A 16,794-nucleotide genomic window follows, 5' to 3' on the forward strand; every position below is an offset into this window, starting at 1 on the left:
CCAATGGTGTCAGGACAGAGTGGGGACAACAAGAACCTAGGCATCAGGTGCCACATGGTGGTCTCATGAGGGCTTGGACTTTGGAGTTTGTTAAAAAAAAAAAACTGGGCCTCTTAGCTTGGCTGGGCAATTTCAGCTTCCAGTTGGGAAAAATGACTAATGAAGATGATGAAGAAGTAGATGTTGCTACTGCTCAACTTTTTGGGTTGTCAAGATGCATCTAGGACATGGTGATGTCGAACATTGGTTCATGACTTGGCTACTGCATCTTGGCTTTATCCTTTCTCTCCCTTTTCCTTTTTGTAGAATTCATGGAGTAATAAGGGGGAATGATTTTGGTGACCTAGCCAGGAAAGCAATGGGTTAGGCATAGGAATGATTGTCTTATTTGGGTTATTTTTGTGAGTTTTCTTTTGCGCCCCTTCACCCCATTTATGTGATGGGATTTTCTTTGTCTTCATGAATGTGTTGAATGTTGGGATTAGTAGTCCTGGAGGCCAAGATGAGGAGGCTTCTTCACAGGAACTCTGAAGCAGTAATTAGCAGGTTAGTTCATTAGACCAGTAGATGTCAACTATGGCATGGTGATGTCCTGATGAGTCAAGCTGTGTCTTGAGAGACATTCCACATAACTTATTATTAGTAAAAGTTAAGGTACAAAGCTTAGAAAAGATTTAGCTTTTACAAATGAAGACATATTCTAGGTCATCCATACAAAATGTCATTTATACTCAGTTGATTCCTACATGCTGTCTGAGTGGATCAGAAAGGATGGCTTCATGGTGGGGTCTGGGGAATTACATGTAGTTTCAGGTTCACCTCTGGGTACTCATTGTATATTTAAATGTCATCCACCAAACTGAGTCACTGCAGAACATAGGATGATAGTTGACATTTGTGAGTTATGAATTTGAATCACAAGAGACAACAGGTTAGGTGCCAGGTCTTTTCATTCATATTTGTGTCTGTATCCTCATTTCCTGTTCTTAAAAACTTCTAAAAAATAATGGTATTTATATACCTTTATGAAAAATTCTGACACTTTTTTTATCTAACAAGTATTTTTAAAGTGTCTGTTGTATGGTGAACACTCAAAACTCCTGCCCTGGTGGGAGACTTACAATCAAGATGGAGAAAAATAATGAATAAATAGAAATTTCTCTGGTGGTCCAGTGGTTAAGAATTTGTCTTGCAATGCAGGGACACTGGTTTGATCCCTGGTCAGGGAACTAAGATCCCACATGCTGTGGGGCAACTAACACCCAATGCAGTCAAATAATAATAATAATAGTAATAATGAAGAAATATATACACAGTATGTCAGGTAATAGTAAGAGCTATGGAGAACAAGAAAGTAGGCTTTTGTGATTGTTATTTTATGTAGGTGGTCAGGGAGGCTTCACCAAAAAGGTAACATTTGAGTAGAGGTCTCCGGGAAGTGAAGGAGGCAACCATGTGTCTGTCTAGGTGGGAAGAGTGTTCCAGGCATAGGGAGCAGCAAGTGCAAAGGCCCTGAGGCCAGCCCTCAAGGAGCAGCAAGGAGTTTGGTGTGGACACGTGTGTCCGTGACTTTGTGTTTTCTGACACTTTCTGATGATGATCCCGAGAGCTCCCTCCAACCCCAGTTCTTTAGTCTCATACATTTTACCTTTCCCTTCTAGGAGGAGATTGTGTTGCGCTATCAACCCAAACTCAGGACGTCCATGGGGCGCCCCCAGAACTGGGGCCGTTTCCTGAACCGTGTAAACTTGGTGGGAGACACTTCCCGCAATGATGGCTCTATGATGCTCCACGGAGTGAAGGAGTCTGATGGAGGAAACTACACCTGCAGTATCTACCTGGGGAACCTGACATTCAGGAAAACCACTATGCTGCAAGTGATCCTGAAAGAGTCCCGAAGTATGTAACATTTGGCCAGGCGGGGAGGAGGGACTGCATAGCTGCTGGCAGGGCCAGTACTAGGGTGAAGCTGGAGAGGCTTCTGGGATGCAGAATTTAAGGAGGCACCACGCTCAGGTCCTGTACCTGCCTGCCCCTGATGAGCCTCGTACTTACCAAGCACTCTACCCTGTGCTGGCATGACCTTGAGAGTAATCCCTCCTTAAATTTGGTGCCCTAGGCACCTTGCCTGCCTCACCCTAGTGCTTCCCTGATGGTAGGTCAAGGGAAAAAAGGTAATACTGAGTGAACACCAACCCCTCTGCCAAACCTCACCCATGGTTTCTGTAACATACCAGTTTAAAGACACAGGAGCTCAGAGATGGATTGGGGTCGTTTTGACTTGGCTTCAAGGGAGATGCTCTATGCTCTGTAGTAGAAGGGAAGATGCTCCTGAGCTGGCGAGAGACAGCAAAGAACAAAGGAAACAGGAAGGGGAAAAAACCAAAAAGACAGGGAGTTTCTGATCCAAGGTTCTTTATTCTGACAAACAGTGTGTATTAAGGCCATTGGCGAGGAGGAGAGTAAAGACTCAATTGTGTTTACAGAGAGGTTGATAAATGAGGGGTTAAAGTTAAACCAGAACCCAGTTAGCTGTCAGGATGTGGCCTGTGGACTCTGCCTTTTGCGAGGGCCCCAGGGGTTGGCTGTGGTTGATTGGGGGCAGGGATGGGGTAAGGAAACACCTCTACCCTCAATACCTCTGGCCAGAGACTTAAGTCTATGGAGGCACCTTCTTGTCAATTACGGAAGATCCCAGATGGAGAGGGAAGCAGGACAGATGGCTTTCTTCACTCTCAGAAGTCTTGCCTCTGCTTCACAGGAAAGAGAAGCCATTAATGGGAACTCAGACAACTTCTGAGCCCTCCACACCCACAAACAGACCTACATCTACCCCATCCTCATCTTTTCCCTGCCATCCTGAGCTCCCTTCCCTTTTGGGGCTTATCTGAGCCCCTGTGCTCAGGTGGTGCCCTCCCCTCCTTCTCAGGACCCTCACAACATGCCTCTTTAAGCTCATACTTTCCATGGGCTTCTGCCATTAAGCACATGCGTACACTCAACTCTTCCCCTTACCTGCGTCCTTCTCTACTTTAGCTCTCACCCTGCGTCATACCTTTTCTTTTTTTCCCCTTTCACTTAAAATTTATTTATTTATTTTAATTGGAGGGTAATTACTTTACAATATTGTGGTGGTTTTTGCCACACATCAACATGAATCGGCCATAGGCATACATGTTTCCCCTCCCTCTTGAACTGCCCCGACCTCCCTCCTTACACCACCCCTCCAGGAGACACAGACATAAAGAACAGACTTTTGGACTCAGTGGGAGGAGTTGAGAGGGTGGGATGATTGGAGAGAATAGCACTAAAACATATACATTACCATATGTAAAACAGATAGCCAGTGTTTTACCTTTTCTTGAAACAGCTTTATTGAGATACAACTCACATGCCACACAATTCACCCTTTTAAAATGTACAACTCAATATTTTTAGTGTATTCTGAGTTGCACGACTTTCGTCATGATACATTATTCATTTCTCTCTAGACACAGCCAGATAGCTTACTGAAGGACTGAACTCGGGATCTCGTCTCATCTTCCGTTAACTCATAGCACTCTGCAAGCGGTCTTCTACTTCTCCCTCTCCCCCAGTGGTGCTCTAGCTGTTCATCCTGGACCTTCCCTACCCCAGTGGTATTGAACACCACGTTCTGTATGCATTTAACATATTCTGTTACACACAACCTATCTATCTATCCGTCCATCCATCCGTCTATCCATCTGTCTCTGTATATGAACTCCACCCAGATTTTCCACAAATACTCAAACACAAATAATCTAAATCCACCACTCACACCTGTCCCCTGCCCATCTCTCCAACCTCAGTTGATGTCACTGCTATCTACACAATTATCCAACTGGATGCCTGGGAGTTGTACTTGATTTTTCCCTTTCCCAGGACCCCCAGTCTAAGAAGTCAACAAGTCCTGTCATTTCTACTACTGACTGTGGATCTGTCTTCTTTCTTATCTGGCACCATCCCCTTATTCTGACTGTCTGTCTGTCTTAGACTGTAATCCTCTCACCAGTCTCTGCTTTCACTCTTAGTCACTATTCCTCATCCTCAGTGCCATCTTTCTCAATCACAAATCCGAGCTTCCTACAGTCTTTTGATGTCTTCTCCATCGCCTACGGAAAAAACAAAAAACAAAGCAAAACAAAAGATTGAAACAAATTCCTCAAGATAATTAAGGTCCTTCATGACTTAGATCCTATTATCTACCCAGCCTCATTCCCCATCAGGCCCTCAAATGCAACCTTTGACCCAGAGCCATGGCCCTCTTGCTAGTTTCTCCAAGCACCATCCTGAAGCTAAAGCCCCTAGACCTTGGGTATAATGTCCCTACCTCCCCCACCCTCATCCTTCTCCTGTTGTTTGCTAAAATCCTTGATAGTTCCTTTCAGACTCAAACTTTAAAACTTGCTGACAGATTCTCAGGTTCTGCCCCCATAGAATTGGGCGCACGTTTCTCAGTGCTTTGCCCCCATGTGGGCTGCTCTCCTGGCACCCACGGCAGTGTGTGGTGTTCCGCGCACACTGTCGCCTCCTTGGGGGCAAAGACCATGCATTATTGGTATTGGTGTTATTACACCAATAATAATTGGTGTTATTTGTATCTTCTGCGCCTAGTACTATCTGGCACTCAGGAGATGTTTGATAAATGTGTTCAGAGTGAATTGAGGAAATGGGTGAAGGGTGCTATATAGATGGATGGAAATGTCGTGCTTGGTATCATGACTGTGGGGCTGTGTTGTAGCCTAGATACCTTTGAAAACAATCACTTCACCATAGAAAGGTCAGCAGCCTCTAACATATCTGTTATTTGTGTCATTTGGTGAACCACATTTTAAGATAGAATTGTTAATGTAAATGGAAACTCTACTGTAGGTCAGGTGATATTCTGTTTACCCACCCACCTTCATATATATTTTAAGGGTAAAATGGGGTGGGAGAGGCTGGTTCTCAATGTGAAGAGGTCAGCTGGAGTACCAGTGCTTCCATGTGGGGTGAAGCCTGGCCTTCTCCTCCTACTTCCTGACCTGGCTGTTGCTGCTTGGCATAGAACTGGTGAGGCTCCCAGCTCTTCTCTGGAATGTTGAGGCTCTGTCATTGCTCTTCTCCTTTCCCAAGCATTGGTGACCCCGGGAGTCCTCAGACCAGAGATCCTGGGTGGTAACCAGCTGGTGATCATCGTGGGGATTGTCTGCGCCACCATCCTGCTGCTTCCGGTTCTGATACTGATTGTGAAGAGGGCCTTCGGAAATAAGAGGTATGGGGCTGCTCCCATCTCTTGGACGGGGAGGCTGAGGTGCCTCTAGCCTGAAGTGGAAGAGAGTGGTAAGACCCTATGTGTACCATTTTCACAGACGGGTGTGTTTTATTTATTTTTAGAAAGAGTTGTTTGTTTATTGTGGTGGGTCTTCTCTAGTTGCGACAAGTGGGCTTCTCATTGCAGTGGCCCCTCTTGTTGCCGAGCTTGGGCTCTCGGCGCTCAGGCGTCAGTCGCTGCGGCCAGTGGGCTCCATAGCTGTGCATGGACTTAATGGCTCCATGGCATGTGGGATCTTCCTGGACCAGGGAATCGAACCTGTGTCCCCTGCATTGGCTTGAGGATTTTTAACCAGCGAACCACCAGGGAAGCCCAGAAGGGAGTGTTTTAAACTAGCCATCATCTGGGGTAATCGTGTTAGATGTCATCGTACAGTGACCCCACCCCCTTTGCTCCCTGTTCAGTCTCTTAAGTCGTCTCTGACTCTTTTGCGACCCCATGGACTGTAGCCTGCAGGGCTCTTCTGTCCGTGTGATTTCCCAGACAAGAATACTGGAATAGGTTGCCATTTCCTTCTCCAAGGGATCTTCCTGACCCGGGGATCAAACCCAGATCTTCTGCACTGGCAGGTGGATTCTTTACCACTGAGCCACCAGTGAAGCCTCCTCTGTTCCTTGTTGTCCTGAAAAGCCTTACACATTCCCACATCATCACCATTTTATAAGATTACAAAGACTTACAAATGTTTGTCCAAGTAGAACATAATTAAGAGTATAAATCTTATGCAAGAACCATAATGGTGCTGTTCAATGCCTGAGAGAAATGATTTTTGGATTACCCATGGCACATACACATTTTTTAGAGAAGCTACGATTTTGAGGGTTGTCAGTGACTTTATTTGAAGGACCACATGTTAATTATGAGAAGCTACTTTTGGATGGACAGCCTCAGGTCCTAAATTATTTTTAGGGAATGTATTTTTAAAGGCTTGAGGTTCTGTACATGCATGCTCAGAGTTGTATCTGACTGTTTGCGACACCATGGACTATAGCCCTCCAGGCCCCTCTGTCCGTGGGGTTTTCTGGACTGGGTTGCCATTTTCTCTACCAGGGGATCTTCCCGGCCCAGGGATTGTTTCCTGCACTGAACAGGCAGATTCTTTACCAGCTGCACCACCTGAAGTTCTCCTAGTATCTCAGAAATTGGCAGATCCTCTGGCATGAACACTAGCGTTTCACTGGTTTTGGCTGGGCCATATCCTTCTGTTTATCCAACTATTGATGAACTATGTTGCTAGGGCAAATTGACTCTCCTTTTGAAATAGTGTCAAGGGGCAAGAACCCCCATTTAGACTGAGTAGAGCTGACTTTTAGGTCTCCTTTCCCCATGGGACATGGATCGTACAGAAACTGCTGGTATCTGCTAGGTTTGCATTTGACTCCTCAGGGGCCTTCTGACTTGGTTTTGAAATTGAAAGTCTTTGCTCTGGGCAGGTGGGCAACACAGAACGAAGAGTTAGACAGTATGGCTTCCTTGTCAGCTCACTTCCCTGATCTGGACCTCAGTGTCTCTCAAAATGAAGACAGAACTCCCACGTCTATGTATCTGTTTATTCTAAGAAATAATCAGATGGATGTGTTGAGATTTGTGCATAAACATGGTTGCTGTAGCAAAGGTTATAATTAAAAACTGAAATCATTGTCAGTGCCTGTCAGAAAGGTAATGATCCAATGCTGCTCAACCCTGTATGTGATGATGGGGAAAGATGTCCAAGAAGTAATATACCATGTATAGTAGGATCTTATTTTAATAAAAAAGCAAATTATGTAATTCTCACTTCAGCAGCACGTATACTAAATATATCCTGTGTGAGTATACTAATGCATTGGGAGAAGTTTGGAAGGATAATTTTTAAATACTAATAGTGCTATTTGGGAGAAAAGAAAAGGTGGGTCCTGTGAGGGTAGGAGGTTTACTGGAACTTGAACTTCAGACTGTCTACATTTCTGTATTATTTGAATTATTTTACAATCAGAGCATACAACTTTATAATCAGGAAATATGATTAAAACATTTACACTTTGAGACAAAAAAACAGATTCCCTTCTAGCTTTAACCCTGGTTGTTTTTAGCTGTACTTTAGGCCAAAGTAGAAAAATGGAAGGCTATTCAGTAGCAAAAGCAGAAGGCAGATGGTCAAGAGATCAAAGGCCAAGGGGCAAGGAAGGGGCCCGAGCTCCCAGCCCTGGGTGTTTGCAGGGTTAATTCTGCTTGTCCTCCCGGCTGGGAGAGTCCCACAGCCTTTGGAACTGGTGTCTTGCTGAGTTTCTGCTGCCCCCTGCTGGTCCAGCTTCTTCTCCCTAGTCCTCCAAAATGATGAAATCGAATCCCGTGGAGTCCCTCTATTAATTCACTTACAATTGTTCTGGACAGGAAGTTATTAGGGTGACAGGAGACAGGCGGAGGAATTCCCTTGTGGCTCAGCTGGTAAAGAATCCGCCTGCAATGCGGGAGACCTGGGTTCGATCTCTGGGTTGGGAAGATACCCCGGAGAAGGGAAAGGCTACCCACTCCAGTATTCTGGCCTAGAGAATTCTACGGATTGTATAGTCCATGGGGTTGCAAAGAGTCGGACACCACTGAGCAACTTTCACTCACAAGAGAGGCCGAAGCTGTCTTCCGCCCAGGCTTTCTCTAGATACTTCTCTGCTCTTCATTAAAGAGATGCATGCCTCAGATTCTAAGCTGAGCTGTTTAGTGCGGGCTGAAGGTGTCTAGAAGTGGGTCCTCCTCTGAGGTTTCTTTTTATAAAAACTCTGTGTGGTCTTGTGTTGTCACCCTTGACTATACAATGCCAGGTGGTTAATTGCACGTGCTTTTCATGTTTCTCATGCTTTTCTTTGCAGTTCAGTCACTTCCACCACCCTGGTCAAAAGCCTGGAGAACACAGAGAAGCCTCGTGCAGAGGTAAGAGAAGAATTCTGCCATTTTGGGACCTCCCTGGTGGTCCAGCGGTTAAGACTCTGTGCCTCCAACGCAGGGGACATGCGTTCGATTCCTGGTCAGGGAACTAAGATCCCACGTGCCTGCAGGGCCAAAAAAAAAAAAAAAGAAAGACAGACCAAAAAACAGAATTATGCTGCTTTGCAGCTGTGCCCCGTGAGGACAAGGTGGAGACTGCTCCAGCACCCAGGTAGTGTCTTTATCATTCTCCTGGAAACTGTGTCTCATTCACTGTTATGTCTCAGCACCCCCAGTGCCTGGCCCAGAGCAGTGCTTAGGAGATCTCCATCACTCAGTAAGAGCCCAAGAGTAGCGAGGCACGTGGGGTGGGCGGGGCGGGCCCTGCAGCCCAGCCCAGCCTTGGAGGGTCCGGGGAAAGCGCACTGGACTTGGAATCGGAAGCCAGTTCAAGCCCAGCTCTGCCACTCCCCGAGCCTCTGTTTTCTCATCCCCAAAATGAGGAGAAGGACAAACATATCTGCCCAACTGTGAGGTTCAAATAGCGTGATGCTATGTGCAAGTGCTCTATAATCTCTGAGGCATTGTATCAATATGAGGGGTGATTATGATCCATTCTGGGGTTAAGTGAAGGAGTTAACAGTTCAGATTAAATATTCAGGAACCTTTAGAAAGAGAGACTCAAGAACTTTTTCTTGATCATATTAGTTTGTGATAGTTTATATAAATAATAAATAATTGCTACTAGGAACTGAGAAATGGATTAATTTCCTTGAACTTTCCCCCCCCTTTTTGTTCTTTCTTTTCTTCTCTCCTCCCACCCTCTTTCTTTCTTCCTTCCTGTTTTCCTCCCTCCCTCATTCCTTTCTTTCTTTTGAAAAACTCTTCTTACATACCTTTTCATCTTTTGGGCTGTTTGTGACCCAAGAGTAGGATTTTCTCACCTCATAGGGGACTCCAGAAGTCCAAGAATTTGTCACCGGATGATATCACTTCCCCAGATAGTGACAGGGACGGGAGTCACAAAGTACCCCTGACCTCACAGACGTGAAGTTCAGTGAGGGCTGTTCCTGCCGTTTAAGCCCTGTGGGAGAGATGATGACAATTAGGTGCTGATGAATGCTGTCCTGCCAAGACTCTAATTGTGAGGAAATAACCACAAAATTCAAATCATTCGGCAAAATAAGAATTCTCTGCTGCTACCTCAATGCCCATCCAAACAAAGATGTTGGAATTTTTTTTTTCTGGTCACACCATGGGACAAGTGGAATCTTAGTTCCCCAACAAGGGATTGAACCTGTGCCCCCTGCATTGGGAGTGTGGAGTCTTAACCACTGGACCACCAGAGAAGTCCCAGATGTTTGACTTTTGAACCAAAGAAGTTCGTTCTGAATATAGTGCTCTTTGCCGATGAGTTAATTTTCTTAATTTTCAGGAAGTCTGAGGACTGAATTATTGTGACCTATGATCATTCTGTAGCTCTCAATAACCCTCAGAACCCACTGATTTTGGGGGTTGATGCCCTGTGAACATAGGGAATCATAAGAACATGGAAAAGATAGCCTTTTCTCTGGCATGTAAGATTTGTTGAGCTTTAAGACTATTTATATGATTTTCTCCCCTCTAGAAACATATTTACTCCTCAATAACCACACATGAGGTGAACGATGAGGAAGAATCAGGTGGAAAATCGGAGGCCACCTACATGACCATGGTGAGGAATGTTCTGAGTCCCGCTGAGCCCGGTGTCTGGAGGCAGGAAAAGGACTTGGGAAGGATATGGCAGACTCATGGGGGGTGGACATTGCTAGGTTTCCTGGCGGGAGCAGGGGTGGGGGTGAGGTGCGGTGGTGGTGGGGTGAGGGGACACTCTGCTGAAGGCAGAGATTTTTCTAGGTAGTTGGAAATTGTAAGAAGTTGAAGCTCTGCTGGATAGAAGAGTAGTAGCAAACTTGTCCTTATACCCAATTTCCAGTCTTCTGAGCATCTCTAGGGCTGGAGAGGGTTGATCTTAGAGGTAGAAGGAAGTGCTATCATGAGGTTAGACAAAGATCTCTTTCTCATCAGCACAATACTGGTTTAACACAATGTAGTAAAGAGGGGCTAGATGATCCTGTACAAAAATCATGTCACGAGGAACTGTTTTCCTCCCTGTCAAAAGGTCCCTTCCAACTCTTAGATTTTTTTTTTTTTGTTTTGCAGCATAAGGTCATTATTTGCACTTTATTAACTGAAAGCAACACAAATTTGCTATGCCCATTAGATGCTCATATACACAGGCCTGCAAGCCCAGCACCAATAACTTCCTAGTGCTGTGTTGTGCTAAGGAATTGCTATTTACGATTTAAGCCCTAGGTCCCTTAATGAATTACATGTCTTTCCCCAAGTCTTTTTATGCTAGTAGCATTCTTTATTTGATGCAGCACTAACTATGAGAACCCTACTGTTTATGCTATTTTACCCAATGCTCCTTTATTCATAGCCTTTACAGCTTTCCTATGGTGTCGGGATATTTTATTGTTGTTGTTGTTTAGTCACTAAGTCATATCCGACTCTTTTGTGACTTCATGGACTGTAGCCCACCAGGCTCCTCTGTCCATGGGATTTCCAGGCAAGAATACTGGAGTAGGTTGCCATTTCCTCCTCCAGGGGATCTTCTTGACTCAGGGATCCAACCTGTGTCTCCTGCATTGGCAGTCAGGTTCTTTGCCACTGAGCCACCTGGAGGCCCATTGTGATATTTTATACACTTGCTAATTGCTTTATCATGTTATTAAATTTTATTTTTTTACATTTCTGAATATGACCTCTTCTCTGCACATATCTTTTAGAATTCCTTAGATTACTAATGGTTGTATCTTTGCACTGATTTCTAGTTGGCTCCAATTCTGGATGGCCAACATATATCCAAATATATATGTAAAGTCAATAGTTTTCAACTCTTAGATTTTTTACTTCTGTGACTTATTGTACCTTGACATAATCCAAATGCTGGAAGGCTGCATGCTGGATATCATGTAATAATACAGAGTCTGATTCCTATGTTCTCTTTGTTCAACTCTCCAGGAAAGTCTAGCACCTAGAAAAGACACTGACTGTGTAGTGAGTAGGTGTAAGGACAAAAGGAATGAGCTGGCGAGGGACATGATGCTATTTGTAGATAAATAATGTTTGGTCAAGAATCCGCCTGCAGTGCGGGAGACCTGGGTTCGATCCCTGGGTTGGGAAGATCCCCTGGAGAAGAGACCGGTTATCCACTCCAGTATTCTGGCCTGGAGAATTCTGTGGACTGTGTACTCCATGGGGTCGCAGAGAGTCGGACCCAACTGAAGGACTTTCGTAATAGGCACCCCAGCCATGCAGGGAACAGTGTTCTACTGTGTTCAGGAAGGCTGGCCTCCTCTGTTTATAGGATGATGGCTTGTGTTTTTTTCCTGTTACACCAGCTCCAAGGACACATGACTCCCAGATGATTGCAACAGAGAAAGGTTCTGCCAGGGAAGAGTGAGATCAGAATCTGGCCTTACTCCACCAAGTGAAACACGAGCTCCCCTCTGAAGTTGAATATAGTCACTCCCCTTCCCCCATCCTTCTCCCATCATTGCCATGTGATGCTACAGTAACTGCCAGAACCTTGTCTTAGAGACCTGCTGATAACGGTGCCTGCTGATCTGTGTCCGTCACCTGGGTGGTACCGTTTGCAGACACTCTGTGGGACAGAGATGATGGAGAAGTAAGCCAGCTTCAGTGCCAGCGTCTCATGTTTAGTGCCAGGTGTTTGAGATTTAAACTCTGCAGAAAACAGCGCCCATGTCCCCTTGAAACGGATCCAATAAAGCAAGTGTGATGGGAGACCAGGGCCACAAACTCAAAGGCCTTCGGGGCTCATCAAGTTATTCTAAAACACTGTCAAATTACACAAGGCTGTGGGTGAATTCTGGTCTGTGTACCATTTGTTTGAGACTTTAGGTAGGGGGCTGTTATCTGATAGAAAGCAGGGGTAACAAAGAAATTTTGCTTAAAATTAAAAAAAAATTTTTTTTGTTTATCATGGATTTTTTTTACATTGATTTTTATTTTTGACTACACCTGCAGTGTGCAGGATTTTAAATCCCCAACCAGGGATTGAACCCTTCCCCCCTGTACCTCCCTGGTGTCCTAACTACTGAACTGCCAGGGAAGTCCCAGAACCTTTGCCTTTTTATTAAATTTACTTAAATGGAGGGGCACCATACCATGTCCTCTTTCTGAGGCTGTATGGCACAATGGTTAAGATCCCTAGCTGTGGAGTTGGACAGACCAGGGTCCGCATCTTTACCCTGACTTAGAAGCTGGATCATCTTGGGCAGGTAACTTGGTTTCTTGAGCTTCGGTTTCCTCATCCTTAATGGGGAAAATATTAATAAAACCTACCTCTCGGGTTGTGAGGAACAAATGAGATAGTGCATGTGAAATTCAGAACTAGCCCAGACAGATGGAAAGAGCTCAATAAATGGTAACTATTATGATTGAAATGCTTCTTACAAACATGCTTTGTTTCTCTCTCCCCACAGCACCCAGTCTGGCCTTCTCTGAGGTCGGCAGCAGCTAGCCCACTAGACAACAGGTCATCTGGGGGAATGGCAAAAACAGAGCAAGCCTTCTGAGAAGAAGGGGTGGTCCTCTCACCCTTGGCTGAGGCAGAGACTCTCTTTGCTGTGTGTCCGGAGTCCATCCATGTAGCAGTTGTTTCAGACCCACTGCCCTCCCAGTCCTCTTCCTGCCTCACTGCTTGGGCAGAGGGCTGAAGTTGGAGGGCTCGAAGCCCAGCAGAGACCAGACAGGCCTGGAGGAAGACAGGCTGATAAGGGGGAGCCTGGACGAGGTCCCCCTGGAGTGAGACCCTGGCCCCGGGGACCCTGGTCAGCTGCTGCAGTGGCCTCGAGCGTCCCTTCAGGTCAGACCCTCTGCTTGGACGGTGCTCTCTGTGGATGTTTCCAGAGAGGAATCACAGAGATAAAAACTGCCCCAAATGATTGTTCCTTTGGCCAATGATCCCTAAATAAATGCAGTCTGTAGCAATCATCCTGTGTTTTTACCCTGGCTGAAGGGCATGTGGAGTGCTGGTGAAGAATCTATAGTTGGGAATTCCTGAAACAACTGAAGTGACTGGAAGAAAGCCCTGCTGTGGCTCATACATTGGGGGCCGGTTTGAGGCTTGAGGAAGTTTGGGGGGCGTGAATGGGTTGGAAGTGGGGTATGACTACATCTCTTCGATGTAACTCAGTGCTTCTTGATGCCGGCTGGATATCAGAGTGGCTGGTGGCTCTTGGCTGGGTCCCACCAGAGGTCTGAATAGAATATATGGGTGGAGCTGGAGCACTTGTCTTTTTCAGAAATGACACTCCTGGGTCACCAAAGCGGACAGCCACTGATTTAACTCTTGGTCTGAAATGTGAGATTCCTTCCTTTTTGGTTCCTTTAATGCAGTAAGATTTAATAAGGCTAGTTTTTTTTGTTTTTGTTTTTTTTAAATCCTCTGGTTCTGAACTCCTGTTTCTAGTCTGGTCTCAGCTCAGATCTCTTTGTCTTTACTCCCATACAGCCTGCCTCATGTACTGTGTCCCATTTTCCCCTTTTAGCCATTTAGGGCCTGGATAAAGAGCAGATCTTTTGTGGGTCTGATTTCTGATCCAATCTCAAGTTGAGGTAATTTTTAATTTTTTTTAGCTGCACCCCACAGCACATGGGATCTTAGTTCCCTGACCAGTGATCGAACCCATGCACCTTCCATTGGAAGTGTGGAGTCTAAACTGCTGGACCACCAGGGAAGTCCCAGAGCTACATATTTGAGTGATTTCCCTAACTCTCCAGATTTCAAGGACCCTCCACAACACACTCATCATTAATTTCTCTTTTACCAACTGTCCTCTGGTCTACACTTGGAGGCTTGAAGCCTCTTTTTGTTCAGCCATGGCTAAGAGTCATGACATGTTTCTTCCTCATTTTTAGCTCTCAATAAGGAGCATGTCAATAATTTACAATATGTGGATTGAAGGCAATATCCTGTCCAAGACATACCAGAGAGGCGACACATGTTGACATGATGGGGGGACTTCTTTCATATACTAAGAGTTCATGGGGAGGAAGTGGTTTCCTTTCTGACTTATTAGGCAACATGCTCTCCTGAGCTGAGGGGCCCTTTTCTACTTCCTCAAATATTGTTTTCATGTGATGCCAACCTTCAGGATACCGAGTGAAGTGGGTGGATGGTGATTGTACATCTGTTGTTCTGACTAGAAGGGAATACTTTGAATTCCATTCATTCAAAGTTAAGCTTTCATTCTGAGGAGGAAGAAGAGGAAGTCTTCCTCTCTCTCTCAACTCTGCCTCTCCACAAATCTTCCTCTTACACACAGGCATGGAGTCAAGGTTGAGAGCGCAAGTCCACAGCTGTCAAATACAATTTTGCCCCAAACCAAAATAGCCCTGCAGGGGCCCATGGGAAAGACCTGCCTGCCCCCTATGCCCTTTGCTTGGGGGTGGTTGTCTACTAAATCCAGGACCTTGAAGGCATATAGTGTAGGGAATGGCTTCTAGTGAAAAAAACCTGGTTTAAATCTTGGCTCTGCCTCTTACTCTCTGTTCAACATGACGAAGTTTATGTCAATTCTTTGAGGCTATTTGCCTGATAGAAAATAATCATGGGAACTAAATGAGGTTGGTTAGGGGCTAGAGCCTGGTCTGGATCCTCCATCCCCTTCCAGTATGTTTTCCCCAGTGGATTTGTCAGCTGATGATTCAGTCCCCATCTCATTATTTTTTATTTCTATGGGCAGGAAGCCCTGCAACCCTAAATATAATAACTAAGTCCTTCTTCTCATCCAAAGAAAGAGTTAGGAAGCCAAACTTGGGGAAGGGTTTTGCATAGCTCTGAGGGTTGACATTCTGAAGGGCAAGACGCCTGCTGGAGATGGAGCAAGCTGAATCTCCTTGTAGATCCAAGCAGTTATGTTACTTGAATTTGCAGCATTTTAAGTCTCTAGAACACCAGATGCTCCCATATTCAAAGGCTTCCAGAAGCAAGCAAACTTTTGCCAACAGAAAGCAGCCTAAGGGTGGAGGGGGTGGGGCCACCCAGGAATAAAGGAGAATCTGGCACCATCAGAGTTTGGCTACTGGAACTGAAAACAGTTCAGCCTGTCCCCTGGGGACCTGCAGAAGCTGTGCCTCCTTTAAAAGGCTTCTGCCTTCTGCCAGTGCTTCAGTCTTTGTTTCTCTTTGCCACCTCACTCTTTCTGCTCTTAGCTAGCCTGTGTGCTTACATGTCTACACTGGGAATTTTCTTTAATAAAACACCAGCTCTTTGTATGTGTGTGTTTGGAAGTGGTCATCCTGCCACTGATTTGGCTCAGTTACTTAGACCTAGAGAACCTTAGGTTGCAAGTTTTGTTCCAACCCAGACCAGTTATCTTCTTAGAATAAACAAAGTTTCTCAGAACTCCTGACCTTCTGTCCTGGCCAGTTGGTTTGCAAATGTGGTTCGTTCTTCCTCAAGGGAGATCAGGTGATCCATTACCACTTCTATAAAAACCAACTCTTTTTTTTTTTTAAGGCCAACTCTTGAAACATCCCTTCTTCACCAAAAACTAAGGGAACTTGGCGTTTTCACAGAAAGCTAAACCCTTTCATATTTCCTAGATGGTGACAACAGTGATTTACTTTGTCCCAGAACTCCCAGAACCCTTGTCTGAACTCCACACTGTATGCTCATGGCCTTCTGACACTGGGCACCATTTTGTCTACCCATCCACACCTCCCATTTTTTCCCCATGATTCACATACCTTTGTCTTCTGTGCTTCTGAGCCTTTGCTCTTGGTGTTCCCCTGTCTAGAATTCCCTTTTTCTTCTTACCTGCCCAAATAAACATTTCTTCAAGGACCTGTTTGAGTCTCGCTCGGGTGATTGTCCACTTCTACTTGTCTCTACACTTACTGAATTTTATCATTTGATGTTTTCTAATTGTTTCATGGGTGTGGGCTTTATTTTCTCTGAGAGATCTTAAACTCTTTAGAGAATCTGCTTTAAGTCTTTTCTGTGAGCGTTGCAGTATCTGACTCCATGTGGGAAAATCCTTCACTGAATGGAATTCCTACGGAATGGGATGGCTGAACCTAGCTCCCAGACCTGGTTCCACCACACTTTGGCTGTGGAAGGTCAGGTTGATGGAGTTTCTGCTCTTTCCCAAGATATGAAATAGATATTCATTCATGCATTCATTCTCATCTGCTCAGGGACTAATAGTGGCCTAACACAAACTAAGAAGAATAAGACAGAACCCCTGTCTTTAAGGAACAACAGTCTAGTTGGGGAGGTAAGATATGTAAACAAAAAATGACAATACTCCCTGGCTCAAGCAATCCCAGGGATACTATAGATGAGAATTGATACATTTACCTCCCTGTCTAGAAGGTAAACTCTCAAAGAGTGAGCTGTATCTCATCCACTTCTATGTCTCTACTTTCTAGCCTTGAGTCTGGCACATAGGGGACATTAGATATTTGAGTTTGTTGTATGA

At 45.1% G+C, this 16,794-nt stretch overlaps 1 protein-coding gene and 1 long non-coding RNA gene across 3 annotated transcripts in view; one reads left to right on the forward strand and one right to left on the reverse strand.

Moving 5' to 3' along the window:
- JAML (junction adhesion molecule like) overlaps positions 1-13,286 on the forward strand; it is a 29,284-nt gene extending 15,998 nt beyond the window's left edge. The window contains exons 7-11 of the mRNA XM_065945508.1: positions 1,662-1,899; positions 5,137-5,275; positions 8,182-8,242; positions 9,864-9,950; positions 12,790-13,286. Coding sequence (XP_065801580.1) covers positions 1,662-1,899; positions 5,137-5,275; positions 8,182-8,242; positions 9,864-9,950; positions 12,790-12,882 — 618 coding nt within the window. The 3' untranslated portion in view covers positions 12,883-13,286. The remainder of the gene's footprint in view (positions 1-1,661; positions 1,900-5,136; positions 5,276-8,181; positions 8,243-9,863; positions 9,951-12,789) is intronic.
- Positions 2,285-16,794, reverse strand: part of LOC136175192 (uncharacterized) — a 43,424-nt gene continuing 28,914 nt past the window's right edge. The window contains exons 3-6 of one of the 2 annotated variants that reach the window (XR_010664438.1): positions 9,181-9,320; positions 5,046-5,325; positions 4,031-4,133; positions 2,285-2,750 (exon numbers count right to left, since the gene is read on the reverse strand). This is a non-coding gene — a long non-coding RNA (uncharacterized lncRNA). Of the gene's footprint in view, positions 2,754-4,030; positions 4,134-5,045; positions 5,326-9,180; positions 9,321-16,794 lie in introns of both variants that reach the window. The other variant, XR_010664437.1, reaches the window with a different exon arrangement.

This window comes from Muntiacus reevesi, chromosome 9 (assembly GCF_963930625.1).
Source record: "Muntiacus reevesi chromosome 9, mMunRee1.1, whole genome shotgun sequence".
NCBI lineage: Eukaryota > Metazoa > Chordata > Mammalia > Artiodactyla > Cervidae > Muntiacus > Muntiacus reevesi.